Here is an 18,044-nt window from a genome sequence, read left to right on the forward strand (position 1 = left end):
GTCCTTCGTGAATCGAGGGGCCCAGAACTGGACACAGCATTGTCACCTTCCCGTGCCATCCTGAGGGGACGGGGAACGCACACCGTGCTGTGGGAGGGGAGGGTCAACTCTCGGGACCAGGACTGGGGACGTGGGACAGCGCGGGGACAGCTGCACCCTGCTGGGATGGGGACAGCCCCACCGAGGGGACAGCTCCGGTGATGTGTGCCCGCTCCCCGTCCCCTGCACGGCAGCGCTGAGGGCGGCTCCGCCGCGGCCATGTTGAGGGCGGGGAGCGCGGAGGGCGCGGAGGCGGCGCCGGGGCCGCTGCGGGCGCGGCGCCTCCTGCTCCCAGCGCCCGCTGCCGCCGCCGCTCCTGTGGCTCCCAGCGCCCGCTCCCGCCGCTCCGAGCCGCCCGCAGCCGCCGCCGGCGGGGCCGCGCTCCATGGCGACCCCCAGCCCCTGCATCGTGGTGAGTGCGGGGGCTGCCGCCCGCGGGACGGGGGATGCTGGGCAACGGGGCCGCTGCCCCCGCCTGCCCCCCGGAATGCGGCGATCTGTGGGGGAGCGCGGGGGGTGGCATGGCGTGGTGTGGCGTATCGTGTGTTGTGCCGTGTGGTGTCGCGTCCCTGGGCGCCGGGAGCCGCCGCCTCACGGAGTCACCTTGAGTGCAGCCCCGGCCTCCGGGCGCCGGGCCCGTCCCTGCCCTCCCTGTCCCGGCCGGGCGCGTCCCTGCCCGCAGCGGCCGCGGCTCCCTCGGGTGGGATCCGGGGCGATCCGGAGCCCGAGGGCAGCGGGCAAAGCCGGCGTTGGCGCCTCCGGAGCGAAGGTGGAAGAACTTCCCCCAGCACGGCACAACTTCCTATTCCTGTTGCTGTTCGCGGCGTGCGGGAGGCTCCGGTCGGGAGAGCCCCACGTGTGTGAGCCGGGTCTGGTTCTGCAGCAGCAGCATCCTTGATATTTTTGCGTGATTGCCGCATATGCTAAGGCGCTTAATGCTCATTTTTAGTTATCGTTTTAAAGCAAGTGCCGGTGCTGATGAAGTGCGTGCGGTGTCTGATGGCCGAGAGCTGTGACGGCCGCGAGGTTGCGACAGTAAATCCCTGCAGTCCATAAAAAGCCCGATAAAACCTGTAGGAAGGGCCCATTCCCTGCCAAACGCAGGACGGAAGGTTTAGTAGACACGCTGGATATAACCAAAGGAAACCCCGATGAGTTTTGGGAAGGATCTGCCTTGTTTCTTAAAATAATTCCCTGTGGACTGCGGGGACCATGAGCTCGAGCCGTGTGTGTGTATGTAGCTCACACAGTTTTGGGTGGGAGGGTAACATGATAATGAAATTCCCCAGATAAAATACTAATTAAAAATTAATCAACAAAACCCCCATTTAAACATTTATCTGACCACTGGCCGGGTAAGTGTTTCCACAGGCACAGAAATAAGATTTGAGTCCTGCAAGGGTACTATAGGCAAAATGGATACTTGAAATGCCTGCCCTGGTGAACCGTCAGCACTAACCTTCTGTTTTCCCTCTGAAATTCTTTTTCACATAGTAGTGTTTAGCTAGATAACCAGAGAGGGAAGTAATTAAAAAACCACACTATTTTCAAGCTGCAGCAAGGTTAGGGTTCAGGGAAGTCTCTGTTTGATGTGACAGTGTGCCCTTACCTCAGCAGTGATCGCTATCATTATGTACGTATGCTAATCCCTTGTCCTAATTAATATGCACTTACAGTGTTGCAGGCTGTTTCATACAGGGAATTTGCCCGTGTGGAACAGGTTGCTGAAAGCTTTAATTTCAGATTCTGGATGATCTTGAACCTCCTCATTTTGGAAACGGTGGTCAGAGCAGAGCTGCTTCACAGCAGCATAACTTGTCATGCTCACGTCTTGTCTTGTGCTGCAAACTGGCTCGTGTGTTTTGTTGTGATCGAGTGTTGTGGAGATTTGGAAGGTGTCCATGACAGAACCTCTGCTTGCTTAATTGCAGATGCAGGTTTTGCATTACACTGGGAAAACCAAAGGGGTTAAAAAGCTTGATTATTTTTTTAATGGAATATAGGATTTCACAGAGGTGTAGTAAGTTCACTTTTCTGCTCTCCACTGGAGAAGAACATTGTAGGACTTTCTTTCACACATTGCATTGCATAACAACTCACAGTGTTTCAAGTAACCCTTGTGAACTCTTAGATTACACTTTACTCTCTGTTCGGTGTGACTGGTGTTTTTAGAAGGGGAAAAGAAAGGTGATTCTGATGAGTGTTGTGGGTTTGATAGGTTTTACTCATGGGTTTGATAGTTTTTACTGAAGAAAGCAAAGGACTAGAAGTTTTCCAGCACAGACTTTCTATAACCTCACTTTATTTCCTTTTCAGATTGGCGATGATGAGCAAGGTTACGACCTGGATTTGTTCTGCATACCTAAACATTATGCAGATGATTTGGAAAAAGTCTATATTCCTCATGGGCTCATCATGGACAGGTTTGTTTGACTTCAGACAGTACACTTATTGCATGAAACTGTAATAAACATCATCCAGTGATAATTTTGCTGCTTGAAGACTGTCTAAATAAATTACATTTAATTAGAGACTCACATGTACATTTAATCTCTTTTTTTTTTTTCTTCTAAGAGTTTGTACTTTTGCAGTCATGCTATTCTTTGAAAATTGGTCATAATTCTCAAGCAAAATTTTATAGTATGTAGTAACTTAGGACTTTCTTTGCAGTGTTTCTTTGATGTTTTACCTTGTTAAAATCTAACTTCTAGACATTTTGATGTGTCAGTTCAGTCTGAAAATATAGTCTCTTGAATTTCCATGAGATATTAATAAAAGTAAACTATGAATCACATCATTTTAGACTCTCATGTTGATGTGGTAGATAAATAATGTCCAACTTTCTCCTGCCTCCCTAGAAAGACATTATCCTCTGCAAATATCTATCTGTCACTTCTGTGGTTGCTGAAATCTGTGATTGATGTGCTGTGCAAGTTTTATCTTGTGTGATCAGAAGTTTCTTTATAAGCCTACAAGTAATTTTTGTTTTACTTTGTATTTGAAAGTTGCTAATTTCCTTAATGAGAATGAGCAACAAATTCAGTGAATTTAAACCTATTATGAGTGGTGCAGGGTGGGTCTTCCAGGGGTTCTTGTGACTAGGAATGCATTTAGATTTTGTGTGGTTCTGTTTAACTAGATACAATGAGCATCTCTATAAAAAAAAGTTTCTTTTTAAATATTAAAACTTTACATTGGAAGTCCATATAGAGAAAAAAAATTGGACAAATTTTGGACACATCATTAAGGAATTGATGCAAAGTTTGAAATGGTTGGCTTTCTCTGAGAAACCTGCTGTCAGCTGGCACACAATAAATGCTTTCTAAAATAAATGGCAAAATAAATTTAGAAACAATTATTGCAGAAAAACAGTGCAGTGTTCCCTTGCTCTGCCTTGCTGGTATTGTGTTCTGCTTTCAGGACAAATTTCTGGCATTCTGATTTGGCAAATAAATGTAAATTCGAGAGTTTTCTTGCTCGTCAGCTGGTGAGGGCTGCTGCCTTTGGGGTTGTGTTAGCTCACATTGCTCTTTGCATGGGAGCTGAACCTGTCTGTGGAAGGAGAGAACACACCTTCATGTCTCATATCTGACAGTGGAACAGTTTCAGGGTGTTAAGGTTTGCTTTGGCTGCCTGTGATATAGGAAAACAAGAGCATTTGGCAGCGCTACTGTTGGATTAACCTTGAAAAGCAAAACTTTGTTGACCAGTAACATATAAAAGTGACTAAAGTGGTGTGCAAATATTTCCAAGCAACATGTGTTTCCAAGTTTGCTGCGTGTGTTTGCTGCTGCTAGGAGTATCAAATGCTGCTGCTGTGATGAACAAATGAAATGTTATGACAGCTCACTCTTCCTTGGTTTCGTTTAGGACAGAGAGACTGGCACGAGAAATTATGAAGGGCATGGGAGGACATCACATTGTGGCACTCTGTGTACTCAAGGGTGGCTATAAATTTTTTGCTGATTTATTAGACTACATCAAAGCCCTGAACAGAAACAGTGACAAATCAATCCCCATGACAGTCGACTTCATTAGGCTGAAGAGTTATTGTGTAAGTATCTATGCAGTACTGTGCAATTTTTAGCTAAGTTGACTACAAATTATTAACAAAGGTGGTTTAATATTGTTACTGCCCTAATATGCTAATATTAAACAAATAATTAAGGGAATTATGAGTCACAAGCCAATTTACTCTTTCCCTACCTTATTATATAATGTGTTTTCTTTTAGACCTTGATATCTCCTCACCCCAGTAAAATCAGTGTGCTGAGGAGAGAGACCCTTTACGTGTCCTTTACTTGTTCAACAATTTCCTCTCTGCACTCTTACTCCATCTCTAAAGCTGTGGCTCTAGACTGGTACAGAGAATTCTCCTGCAAGTATTATTACAAAAATTTAATTCTGGGAATTTTTAGATGACTTGAAAGCTGCAGAAATGGTTCAAATTGTTCCCTGTCTCTTTTTTTTTTTTTTTTTTTTTTTTTTTTTTTTTTGATGAACCAAACTATGAGCAAAATTAGTTGCATTTGGCCGTGAGGAAACACTAGATACATAAACCTAGATTTGTGATTAATAGCCTGTGAATATGGAATATGGCCTCACCTTTTCAAGACAATGCATAGGTTGCCTTGCGTTTAAAGTTTTAGGGAAGGAGTATCTTTTGATTCTGAACACAAGTATTCAACTTTGTTGGGAAACAGAACATTCTGTAATACGAAGTAACTTTTAGGTTTTACAGGAGGAAGCACAGGATTGTGTTGTGCAGGTCAGGGGAAGAAGCAGGTGTTTGTCAGCACTGTATGATTTCCAGCTTACTGGCAGCCAAGTCTCATATTTTTGGGATTTCAGAAATTTATTATTTTTTCCCTAAAAACATCTCTAAGATGGAAATAATGACTGTTTTGTTTCAGTTTAAAGTGTTTGAATACATTGTTTCACAATGTTATGCTGTTTGTTCTGCCTGAGCAGCTTTGCATTGAAGTCAGGGTTACTTGTCACAACCCTATTCCAGCAGAAAAATACAGATAACTCAATTGAAAAAATCACTCTCATCCTTTGTTTGATTAAACTGTGAAACCTGACATGGAATATTTACAGACTTAGTCTGGTCTGTTGCAGAATAAACAATGTTGTTGATAAATCCATTATTCTTGTCAAGCTCTCCATTGACGTGTCATGACAAAGCCAAGAACTGCACAGGGCTTTGGTCCTTTTGCAGGACAAGCAGCCCTGGCTGCCTGAGGCACACACAACTCCAGGGGTTACCTGGAGACCACACTCAGGTCTGCAGAGCACAGGGCACTAATTTAGTTATGTGCTTTAATGAGAGTGCAAGGCTGGGCACAAAGGTTTGTGCCAGCCTTTGGCTGTATTTCACAAGGCACTTTGTGCTTGTGCACTGTGTTAAAATAAGTGAGGGAGAGCAGTCTGAGCCTCTTTTCTTCTGTGCCTCCAAAAGGGGAGGCTCCTGCCTCCAGTCCAGTTCACCCCAAGGCCCCCACATGCCCATATATTCTGCCTGTAAAAGCTGCAGAAAACTGAATGTCTTCATTACAGAATAGTAGGTTAAAGAATAGGGAATTATGACTTTCACTTGTTTTTTCTTGGAGAGGAAATTGTGTATCTTCTGCTTTCTCCATTTAGGAACACTTCCAATAACTTACCTTTTAAAAAATCAGTACAAAGACTATACCCTTCATTCTCTCTACTTTCTAACTCAGAAAAAAAATACTGGAGAAATAGTTTGAAGCACCTGAAAAAAGTCTCTGCTAAAAAGCAAGGCTGACTTTTTGCTCATGTCCCAGGTGTGTTTTGGTTCATTTCTTTACTACAGCTGTTTTTGTTTATTCCCCCTCAGAACTACAGTGCTTAGAGATTAATAGAAGAGTGAGCAGCAAAGTAAGTTTTATGGAGATTACAACCCTGTTTTTACTACAGAAGCAAGTGGATGAGGAGAAAAACAGAGAAATATCAACAGAAAGCTGTTGATGCCAAACATTTACTTGAGGTGTTGGCTTGGAGGATTTTGATTTTGTCAGCCAGTTCTATAAAAGAATGTTTTCTTGTTCTAGATGAGTGAGGAGTTGCTGTTATGTGATGCCTCCACTACACTATGCATGAGCATTTCTTTTCTGTAGGTGGTTATTAATATCCAAATTTAGGTCCTTTAGATTACATAACTTGATAGACTGGAAAAGATTATCCTGTCATGGAAATGTATGTAACAGCTTGCCTGGGTCTCTGTCAGTAATAGTGTCAGAGTGCTAAGTCTGCTCTGTGGTTTTGATCTGTGCTTTGCTACAGGAAGGGATCTGTGTTCAGTGGTGTGAAAATCATCACAAACTGTAATGGGCAGTTGAAATTGGAACTTTCTTGTTGCTGTCTCTGGATGTGATTACTGGATCAGGCTGCCTGCCTTTACAGACTGGATAAAAGATGTTAAAAATATCCTGATCACATAAATGAAGCAGATGAACTTTTGTAATGGTTCTCTAATTGATATAATTGAAGTTCTATTCTTGTTTCAAACTGATCATTTAATATTTACAAGCATATGGGATTTTTTTTTTTTGTGTTGCAATGCAAAGTTCATACTGTACTGCACCCAAAATAATTCTCTAAGAATACTGACATGATCAGCTATGATTAAACTTTGCTTGTAACTCCAGTTTTCCAAGTCCTGACGGATGAATTTTAATGATCTGGCAAGCTGTTAAGAAATGGAAAGATAGTATTTGTGATCAGATCCAGCTCTCAGTATTCTTGACAAACAGTTTATTCTGTTTATATTACAAGAAGAATGGATTTTCACTAGTCTCCTGCATTTAAGCCTGGAAATGAGCAAATGTTCCTTGTATAGTCATGAAGGGCAGCCAAAAGAGAGATGTGTTGCACTGTCACTGGTGAAAATTGGGATTTTTGGTGGAGTACATGCTAAACTCTGGTTAGGCTGGTCATAGCAGTATTCTGAAAGGTCTCAGCTAAACAAACCTAACAACAGATACTATAAGGAACTTAAAATGCCACTTTAAAAGGTTATCTTGGAGTCACTTGAGTCAGGAGTTAAATCTTGTAAAACATTGTTGTTTTCCAGCAGTGGTGACAGGGAGGCAGTAAAAACAGATCTAAACAGTAAAACTCTTATGTGTTAAACCATGAAGCATTGAAATCTTACCAGTACTGAACTCAGAAATAAGGCTCCTGAAGATAATTAAAACATTGCTTAATGATTAAACAAAGTTCTTGCCTGTGGAAATCTGTTTACAACCAATGTCAGAAATCTTTAACTGTTTTTCCACCCTTTCATTGCTCAGGAGCTTAGCACCTGCATATGACATCTCATATGAACTGTGAGACACTGTCAAGGTTTAAAGTCAGTTGAGTGAGTTTAATAAAGGTTTGTGAGGCACTCCTAGCAGCTGTTTTTAACTTTCCTACATAACAGTTCATTTACATTTTTATCACAGTTTAGATTTACTGAAGCAAAATGCAGTATATTGATGGTGTACCTGTGTTCCTGTTCAATTGTATGAGAACTAATTTGATTTGTTACCAATATTGGCTGTAAACTAAGCATAAGCTTTTCTGGCTATTTTTGTAGCTTATTGTTCTAAATAGCAATCAGTGCCTTGTTTGCTGTCTATTCTTGTTATGATTGCCTATTCTTATTCAGAGTAAGACTTTCTAAAGCAGTAAAGTTTAAAATGTAAATTACCAGCTATATAGCATCCTGTAGCTTGGAAACCAGAAGTGTTTTTTTGTTCTGTTTCTATATCTGTAGAGAATGCATAGTAACTCCTTGCTTTTTAGATACATATGTGTATATAATGGTCACAGATGAGAGATGATGCCTGTGTTGATGCAAATCAAACATCTTTAATCTGAAGTACCATCTTTGAAGTTGTAATTTCTTTGTTCATAGAGGGATGCTGTTGCTGCTGTGCTTCTTAAAGCTTTAATGTTTACTGGTTGTGTACTTCACAGTTTTGACATTTACTGCAAGAAGAAAATCAGTTTAATTCTTCTCATGCTAATGTTCACCCTCCTCTTTCTTAGAATGATCAGTCAACTGGAGATATCAAAGTCATTGGGGGAGATGACCTCTCAACCTTGACTGGAAAGGTACAGCTCTCTGTGTGTCTGTGTTGGTGTTCCACTGAGGGAATTCATACTGCTGAGATGTGTAAGGTGCAGCCCACAACAAGAACACACGTCCCCAAGATAGGCAGTGACAACAGGAGGAAATAGGAGAATGTAAATTGGAAATCTGCTTTTCTCCAGTGATTCTTTGGAGGTCATTGAGCCAGATGTCAGGGGTTAAAGCACCACTGCTCCTGCTCTGTCAGAACACATCACTTTCCCCTTCTCCTCACACACAGGTGATTTTTAAGACATGGATGTCAATGTAGAGGATGTGGGTATGGCAGAGTTGTACATGTCTCTGCAGTAGGACACTCTTCTCTAGAAAAATAGGAATTGTTTAGACTCTGTTTTGATCTCTTTTGCATATGTCTAGAATTTTCAAAGTCTGAAAAAGTTAAACACTACTTAATAAGCTAATTGTTATTAGAGCATCAGAAATGTTAAACTATAAAGCAGTTGCTGTTATACCTGTAAACACATGCAAATGGTGATACAAATATTTAACTGCACTGAAAATGAGTTATGAAGATTAGTAAGAAATTGTATGTTGTCTAGATACTAATGGATTTGTTTTTCTTTTTCTTCCTTCCAGAATGTTTTGATTGTGGAAGTAAGTACTGTATTTCACTTGGAAGTTCTAATGTGTGACAGGTAAAAGAATTCTAATAGAAGTTGTTCCTAAGCCAGAAAACCTACAGTTCCTGGTTTCAAGGCTTCCAGGTTCTGAATTCAGGCCTGAATTTTGCAAGTGGTCTCTGAATTTGAACTAAGCTGTGCTTTGAATTCTCAAATTGCATTCAGTTGCCATTTATTTATTTAACCAGGAAAATAGCATTCTAAAATGGTTTGTATTTTATTTCAGTTTTCTGAGATTTTGTCAATTCTGAAATATATAATTTTTTCTTTTTTTTTTTTTTTTTCCTTTTAATTTGAAAATGTAGCCTGAAAAAAAAAAGTGACACTAAGCATGTTATTGTTGTGGGTTCATCACAGCAAGCTAGGAAAATAAACTGCAGAGGTAGAAAGAGATTCCTGGTATGAGTATCCTAAAATATGTGAAAAACAGATCTAAGCCTGTCCCTTTGTGTAGTTTGTTTAGAGAATAGAGACATAGAGAATGCTAATCTTAATTGGCATTTTGCAATTGCTAAATTCCCATTGCTCTGTCTTGTCATGGTTCTCTGGGTGATATCAGGTTCAGTGCAGCTCAATTTGATTGCCTGGTAGGGGCTGTTGCTTAATTCTTGCTTTCATACCTCTGTCTTGATGAACACCATTGCTAATGTGCAGCCAATGTCACTTTCCTGGAGTACAATTGACAGTTTCAGGATAGGGAGGCAGCAGCAGTAGACAGGAAAAGCAGATGTGCAATCTAATAATATGTTAAGGCTCCAAGTAATGGAAATGGCATGTTTGTAAGCAAAGAAACAACTATGGCAACTGATTCATCAGCCAAAGGAAAGGATGTTTCCTCTCATAAAATTTCTATTTCTATATATTATTTTCCTGATTTGAGAAGGTTATATTATTCCACAGGAAGCATATGCAGTTCCAAAACTCCTACCAAAATAGTATGTATACAGGAGTCATTGTGTGATCAGTGGTGTCCTTTGAAGTATTTTTTGCTTCAGATAGACATATGTGTCTAATTATGTATCTGCTCCATTTCAGATGAATGTAATCCCCAGATTAGGTTAGTTTCTTATTTATTCAGTGAATCATCTGTCCAGTGACTCGTCTTACACTCAGATATGAACACTTACTAATCACCATTTTAACTGTCAAATGATAAAATGCTTATCTATTGTAAATTTAATGTCTTGAGCACTTTGGTTTTCTTTACTGCATCCCTTTAATATAAAAAAAAAATCTGTAGAAAATGGAGATTCATCTCCAATGAACAGCTCATCACACAAGAGAAAATCAATAATAGGTTCTGCTTTTCTCTTAGAGCATGGAAGTAGCTGTTTATTTACCAACTTTGATTTTTATCTCTGTACTTGAACATCTTCAACTTCTCTGGAGTTTAATGATTAAAAGCATTGAGTGTTAATGGTAGTGATGACAGGTGCTCTGTTGAGTTTGTTGTTTGACTTATTTTCATTGGGAGTCATGGGAAAATCAGCTGAAACCAGGATATTGCTGCTTCTTTGCTGTCTGCTTCCTTCATTTCAAATAGATTTGATTTTAGGCCAGGGTAAGGACTATCACTCTAAAGGTGTGACTGAGTCCAAATGAGGTGGCCATTTCTGGAAGCCATATGTTCTCTTTTTATTTTCTGTTTATATGTGCAGTGAATGGGATTTAATGGGATTTAAATGCTGTGTCAAAATATATTTTAGTGTGTTTTAGACTTCAGAACTTCACTCAGACATCCCTGTGCAATTTCTTCAGGTATTTCTTGGCTCTGTAAATTGTACTCCTTTTCCTTTAACTGCAGTAATGGGTTGTCCTGCCTGTTTTCCCTTCTTGCTTTTCTTCCTGTTGAATACTCTGTAACTGAGCTCAACAGCAAGACTAACGTTACTCTTATCATACTCGAATTAAACATTATCTCATTGCTGCAAGGAGCACAAGCCATAAAATATGCAGAAGGAGCCAGGAAGGTCATTGCAGTAACTGCTTGTTCAGAAACTGCTTCCAAAGTCGTGGTTATCCACAGCAATTAAGCATTCTTGTTAATGTGTGTGTTCACTTTACCCAGTGTGGTTGCATAAGCCCAGTGCTGTGTTTTGTGCCACCTGGATTTGGTTGTGAGCATTTTACAGGCTGTAGTTTGCCATGTTTCCATGCTGCTGTGGCTGAGTAGTTTTGGTGGTAGAAACTTGAAAGTGCTGCTCTGACATGTTTAATATCCTGTCTTACATGAGTGTTTTTATTTTCAGGATATAATTGATACTGGTAAAACAATGAAAACGCTGCTGTCTCTACTTAAACAGTACAATCCAAAGATGGTGAAAGTAGCCAGGTAAATGTTTGATGATTATTTGTGCTGGTTTTCATCCTAAGAAGGTTTTAAAAAACACCAAACCAACAAGTACAAACAAACATAAAACACATTTCCATGGAAGAGAAACAGGAGGGAACATTTCTGAAGGAGTCATATGTGACGTGATCTGTTGAAGTCAGTATTTGTTTAAACTCCATAAGCACATATATATGTTAAGGATTTTGGAAACACTGTTCTTTCCAGTCTTATTGCTGGAAGAATTCCTGTGCTTCACAAGGACATAACTTTACATGCCTGGAACAACTCTTGCCTATCATATTATGGTAAAGTTTGTGGGCTTTAACCACTGAAGTCCAAGTTTAGAAGTATCTTGAAGAATTTAAATCTTTCAGTCTTAAAAGAAATACCCTCTCAAGTTAATAGAGGTATTTTCAACACAAATTTTGTTAATAGATGTAGACTTTAACTAGAAGGGGGAAAAAGAAATATTAGTGGTTGTCACTAACCTGTATGTAGTATCTCTCCAAATATGTTTGTTTCTGTTAACACTATCTGCAACTTCACTATACTGCAGTGGTATACCTGTTCAACGGAGACTTTTTTCCTATATTTCCTTCTTTAATTGTGGAATTTAATTAGTTTACACATGTAAATGTGTAAACTAATGTGAATGAGTGTATAGTGTGCATAGTGCAGCTGAGCTTTAGAGGTCATTCTGTGAGAATCACCCAGCCATATGCTCTTCCAGGCTTTTCTACTTAGTTGTACCTTTAATCAATTTGTTTCAAAACATTTCAAAATTAAACAACTTGCAACTAACAGGAAATGTTGAGGATGATATTGTATTATTAACCAATATCAACATTCCTCCTACTTCTTTTTAAATTGCATCTGTTGCACTGCTATGGTGTAGCTGTGTATTTTTTAATAAAAGCATAATGATTGCTGGGGATTAGAGATAAAGCAGAGCTGGGTGTAATATCTAATCACTTGTGTTGCCATAACAATGTCAGAGCAGTTGTTAGACTTACCAGAACAGCTCTTCTTGCTGACAATCTGGAGGTGACCTGCTGAAGGTGAGGCCCTTGTGGATTTCTCCCTGGCCAGTTTTTAAATATGTGTCACTGAAAAGTTTTGTAACACTACAGTGTAAATCTACAGTATAACATAACATAATATATCTGTGGAAAGACCAATTTCCTGTATTTTAAATCTGTTGCAGTAATTTGGGTCTGGCCAGGGAAAGACTTGACCAGGGAAACATGAGCATTTTAGATAGTCTTACATTCTTAGTTGCTTCACTTCTCTCTCTTCTATTTCTTTTCTTCTTTGTTAATTGTTTGATTGTTTTGTTGTTGTGATTGTTGGTTGGGTTGGGGGTTTTGAGTTTTTTTGTTTGGTTTGGGTTTTTTTTTAGTTTTCTATTTATTTTCCTTCAGTCAATTAAGTAGTTATAGTAGGGAGATGTAAACTAATGCTAGTATTATTCTGAGGTTGCTTTGATCAAATCCTACACCAATTCTCAAAAATCAGGTTTCCCAATTACAAGTTTCAGAAACTAAAATCAAAACTGTGGCTGTGGAAAATGAAGCCACAACTTCAGGGGTCATCCAGGAGGAGAGGGGTCTGTGCTTAGTGTGCAGAGTTATGCTGGTCCTGTTTGCATTCAACCATAACCACCTTTTCTTTTTCTCCCTAAATCTCTGTTTCCCTGACAGACAAATGTCAGGCCTGTGGGATTGTCTTATAAGAGGCAGAAGTGCTCAATTGAATAATGAGCAAATCAAACTAAGCTAGCAGGGCATTTCTCTACCAAGTACTCCCAGCTCTGTATCTCTGTGCTTTTTACTCCTCTGACCATTAATTCTAGTATCCCTTAAACATCAGAATCAATTACATTTTCTTTATGGGGGTAATTAGTACTTCCAGTGAAAACCAGCTGAGGGCAAGTTGTGCAAGTGGAATTGAGGTTACATTCTAGCAGCTGAACTTTTGCTCCATAAAACTTAGGCTTTTGTTGGGCTTTTTTCTTGGGCCACATCCCAGATAAGGTAAATTGCACCTGAAGTTCCTGACATATATAAAATCCCAATAAGTGAATTTTCACGGTGAAAATCCATCCAGATCAGTGTCTGGATGTGTGCCTTTTCCTTGCAGACCTGTTAGTTGGCCTTTAGACTGTGAGCCATTCATGATTCTGGGAAATTTTGATTTTGTCATTATGTTCTTTTGTACCTGCAAGTAAAACAATGGTTTAAAACATGTGTACTTATGCAGTCAGTTATGCACACTTAGGCCTAACTCAGCTTCTCTGACATCAAAACTGTCTCATATATTTGTACATGGTGCTTTTCCATGTTTCAGTTGTACATTAATTTTATTTTTAGTTTGTTGGTGAAAAGAACTCCCCGAAGTGTGGGATATCGGCCGGACTGTAAGTGACTTTTGACAACCATTTTTCATTATTAAAAGTATGTCTGTGTATTGTGTACCTTTTGCTCAAAGTCCAAGGATGTTCCAAATAGGTTTTCACTAATTATTATTGATAAAGTTTGCTCTTATTTAAATAATTTAAATATTTGGAATGTATTTTGAGACAGTTAATCAGGATTTGTAACATTTGCAACTTTTTATTATATTGAAAATCAAACTTTGATATTTTGGTCTAGGTTACACCTTTGTAATTTGCAAAATCTCTCATCTTGCATCTGGTCAAAAGGAAAATGGTCAGTGGAATCTGCTGGATTCACCTTTTGACACTTTTGGGGGTGATTTGTATGCCTTAGCCTAGCCAGCTCCTGCCATTTGGCTGTCCCCAGGAATGTGGGAGGACCACATGGGGTAGCAGGTCTGATAAAAGTTTACAGTGATAAAATGCCTAAATTTGCACTGGTTATGTCTGGGTATCTGAATTACTCCCTTATTGTCCTCTCCTGTCTGACCTAAGACTGTAAGTGAAGGAACAGCATCCACAGCAGACAGTGGTAAGAGAGTGGCAGCTCCTTCTGCCTTGGGCAGGGCTGTGTGTTTTACCACGTTCCAGAGGCTAAATTCCTGATACTTTCATTGTGGAAGTGAATTGAGCAGCAGAATCACATCCTGTTCCTCCTCCTTTCCAAGGTTGTACAAAGCTCTGTAAGTGAAGCTTTTTGATACCTTGAGGTTTCATTTTGGTGCTCCCCTCATGCAAGGGCGCCCCTCATTCCTGGGATCTCATTATTGGCTTAGCTGGACTAATGGTGCCTTTGGAGTATCTTGCAGCAGATGACTTGTTTTGCCATCTGGCCCCAGAAACAGCCTGTCCAGAGCAGAATATGAGAGCTCTGAAGGAGACAACAAGGCAGCAGTAGGTGGGCCTCTGTTTTATCCCTGTATTGTGAGGCCAGTATGTACTAAACATCACCTCAGTTTTATCAAAAGTGCCCACAGCCTTTTATTTGAATTGCACTGTTTACCTCCCTGTTTTCCCCCTTGTAGCCAGGGAGACAAAAAAGACACAGCTTTCCTGCTCAGGGGTCTTTCATTTTAGCATGAGGGGGAAAAGCCCTTTGGAAAATTTTATTTTAGGTAATTTAATTTTTAAAATAATTTTATAGTGTGAGTAGACAGGGTGGACTTACTGCCTGACAAAGGATCCTGCTAGAGCTGTTCAGACAATCTGCAATGGTGGATGCCTTCTTTTTAGGCAGATTTTTTGGGAGATGAAAATCACAACCAAACACAAAAAACACCAACCAGGCAAAGCCAAAAGCAAACCCAAAGCAGCCAACCACACCTGTTTCTGAAACCTTCCTGCAGCCCTGTCTGGAGTGCAGGTCCAGCTCCCTGCAGGTCCTGCTGCCTCTGGAATCATGCTTGGGGGGGAACTTCTGTTATGTTTAGGAGTCCCCTGCTGCTGCACTGGCATGTCAGGCATCTAGGAAGTGCCAGCAAGGATTGGCACTTCTTACATATTTGCAAAGTCAGAGGATATTTTCAGGGAATTTTTACATTTTCGTTATAATATCCTGACAGTAAATTTAAGAGCTTCCATTCATTTATTGGAGACTAGCACCAGGCAGCTGTGTGGGAACCAATAAATACATCTATTTAATTCCCTTTAGCTGATAAATCAATAAAGTAAGTTAAAATTGTAAAATAGCTGAAATATTAATCTGAGGGTACTTGAGTGGAAGAAGTAAAATGAGTTACAATCTATATCTATAAAATTCCATATTGTCTCTGTAAAAAGGTCTAGTGAACTCTAGGAACTTCTTTTTCTAACACACTGGTGACTTATGGTCTTTTTCAGTTGTTGGATTTGAAGTGCCAGACAAATTTGTTGTGGGATACGCCCTAGATTACAATGAATACTTTAGAGATTTGAACGTAAGTAATTTTTCCCGTATGTTTTTCTCCATTTAAAACTGGGGAGGAGGAAGGAAGGGAAATCTCCTTACATCATTCTCCCTGCCCTGTAAATCATACCTCATGTTCCAGTGATGAGAACAAGCCTGAGAGCAGCAGGGCAGTGTTTGGAGCTCTAATGAAACTAAAAAATTTATTTTGCTGCATGCAGAGTGGAGGCTGCACAACTGTCAGCTTTGAAATAATGTGAAATTTGTGTGAAGTTTCTTGTCTCACCAGATGTCTGCAACAAATAAGTGCATTTGCTTAGTTATGTGAGAGTTGAAGAAGAGAGACCTGGGATGAAATTAAGAAGGGCTCACATTTTATTATTTTTATTATTAACTCTTCATCTGGGTTTCACCAGACTCAGCAGACACTGGGTGGGACAATTAGGAGAGGAGAAAGGTAATGTGGAGATTTTTGGACCAAAAAAAGGCCTAAGTTTTTGTGCATAAACAAGTCAGAAGATTCTTCCTCCTGAAGTGTGTACAGCACACTTGTGTTGCTTTCAGAAGCTTGTTATTGATGTCAAACCTTGGTCTCTTAGGTTACTTTCCTAACAGGAGCTTTTTATTTTATTTTGTTTCAGCATATCTGTGTGATCAGCGAGACGGGGAAGCAGAAGTACAAAGCATGAAAGCAGAGTTCAAGTGACAACAGAGCTTTGAAATGTTTTGTTTACTGAGTCCAATATTTCACAGGCTTCAGCTCTGGTACACCAGCTACACTTGTAGAATGCCCCAGCCCCATTGCCATATGCTTACTGTAATTTATTGCATGTACAATATAAGAGCTCATCTTGTTCATTTATATTTTAGAAATGTAAACAATTAGTGCAGTTCTGCACTCCTTATTTTGATTTGCACTATGACTCTACCAACTATCGCTGCCCCTGGTTGGGTTGTGCTGTTTGTGAGCTCCAGAGTCTAACTCTTGCAGTGGTAAATTGCTTAAACCTCATCAACCCAGAACTGAAATAGTTCAAGTACTGTAAATGTAAAACATTTTATGATAGGGAAGTCTATTAGTAATATTTTTAAAATCCGTAATTTAAGTTTTATATTTTAATGCACAGATGTGATTGTGATTAATGGATAGTTGCACCTTTGGGTGTTATAAAGCATGAGGAGCAGCCAGTTACAGTATCTGTAATCTCCAAGGGGCTCATCCAAATCTCCTGGAGTTGCCTTATTGCTGTAAAGGAAGTCTGGGTGAAAAGTGTGTTTTTTCTTTTTCCTTTTTTTTTTAAAGATGGAATGACAAAACAGAATGTTTAAAATCTAGTTTTAGTTGAGCTGCCTATTTCTGTTAGTTATTTTTTTTTTCTTTAAAAATCCATCAATCTGTGGAATTGCCTTTTAAATTTAAACAATTTTAATATATTTGTGGGAAAAAAAGAAGTATTGTAATGTTTACTTTATAAGATCTACAAAGCAAAGTACTTTAAATAAAGGCTGTCTCTTTAAAATAAGCACCACACATCTATCCCACTCATTCTGTATGTTAAAGTGCTCTTGAAATTTTCTTCTCAATTATATTTTTCATAAGTGCTTGTCACAGTGGAGGTAGTCTTTACATTTGTTACCTTTGTAGAGCTTTAGGTTAATGTAAGCCTGTCTGAGAGATGATAAAAGTGCTGTGGGAAGATATTGAAACAATTGCATATTCTCTAAGCAAACCAGATTCCAGAGAGAACATTGAAGCAACAGTCCTTTGTTCTGTCTTGGCAAAAATGAAGAGTGGAGGCTCTATGTCCATTAAACATATCCATGTGGGAAAAAAAAACCACAAAAAACCACAACCAATTTGTAAGTAATCATTTTGGTTTGTTTCATTAGCACTTGTGTTCATGTGGAGTCCAGTTCTGAACATGGCAGCCCAATTCACACCTGTGTTTGTGCTTTTTGGTTCTTGTACTTTTGCATGTGGATTCTCCCTCCACATCCTTGGATTTAATGCTGCTCAGTGCCTAATACACAGTGGAGTTTTGGAAAGATTCTGTTTTGAAAGATTTTTCTGTGGTTTTGAAGGCTGAGTCTGTACTTTTCCAAGAACTGCACACTACTTCCCATCCATGGCCTGCTCAATTACAGCTGATCTAATATTAATGATGATAATAGCAGACCTAAAATATGCATTCACACAATGTAATTCACATCAAATCACCACATTTCTGGAAGATCTATTTGTGAATAGGAATTCTCTTTAACAAATATTGGATTTGTCCTAAATCACCTTTGTGTATCTGCCTATTCAAGAACCTGTGACTTGTTGCAAAAATAGGTGATGCATCTCCAAGAAGAGGAAATGCTCTGTCTCCTGAAAGGTTTTTCAGACATGGTTAAAACTATTACTCACATGATGTGATTTGGGAAGGAGAGGAGTTGACTTAGTCATAACAAGGGGTTTAACTGTATTTGGAGCAGGGAATTCCTGGTCTGTTGGGGGCAGGGGTTGGAATTGCATGAACTGTGTGCTCACAGGAGGGTTTGGGGAAAATGCTGGTGAGGAGTGATGCTGC

The 18,044-nt window shown here is 39.7% G+C and overlaps 1 protein-coding gene across 1 annotated transcript; it reads left to right on the plus strand.

The window, feature by feature from the left end:
• The first annotated feature begins 283 nt into the window (after window positions 1-283).
• Window positions 284-17,519, plus strand: HPRT1 (hypoxanthine phosphoribosyltransferase 1). The gene is made up of 9 exons (XM_056491107.1): window positions 284-451; window positions 2,356-2,462; window positions 3,910-4,093; window positions 8,098-8,163; window positions 8,777-8,794; window positions 11,070-11,152; window positions 13,522-13,568; window positions 15,426-15,502; window positions 16,113-17,519. The coding sequence occupies exons 1-9, from the start codon at window positions 425-427 to the stop codon at window positions 16,158-16,160; spliced, it is 657 nt and encodes a 218-aa protein (XP_056347082.1). The 5' UTR covers window positions 284-424; the 3' UTR covers window positions 16,161-17,519.
• The last annotated feature ends 525 nt before the right edge of the window (window positions 17,520-18,044 follow it).

The sequence above is a fragment of the Oenanthe melanoleuca genome, chromosome 4A (assembly GCF_029582105.1).
Source record: "Oenanthe melanoleuca isolate GR-GAL-2019-014 chromosome 4A, OMel1.0, whole genome shotgun sequence".
Lineage (NCBI taxonomy): Eukaryota > Metazoa > Chordata > Aves > Passeriformes > Muscicapidae > Oenanthe > Oenanthe melanoleuca.

Excerpts from the sequence above, each read along its gene's own strand:
- HPRT1 (XM_056491107.1), top strand. The coding sequence starts at position 425 with ATGGCGACCCCCAGCCCCTGCATCGTG. Across the intron at positions 2,463-3,909 it reads CATGGGCTCATCATGGACAG|GACAGAGAGACTGGCACGAG; the intron begins GTTTGTTTGACT and ends GGTTTCGTTTAG. Across the intron at positions 15,503-16,112 it reads AATACTTTAGAGATTTGAAC|CATATCTGTGTGATCAGCGA; the intron begins GTAAGTAATTTT and ends ATTTTGTTTCAG.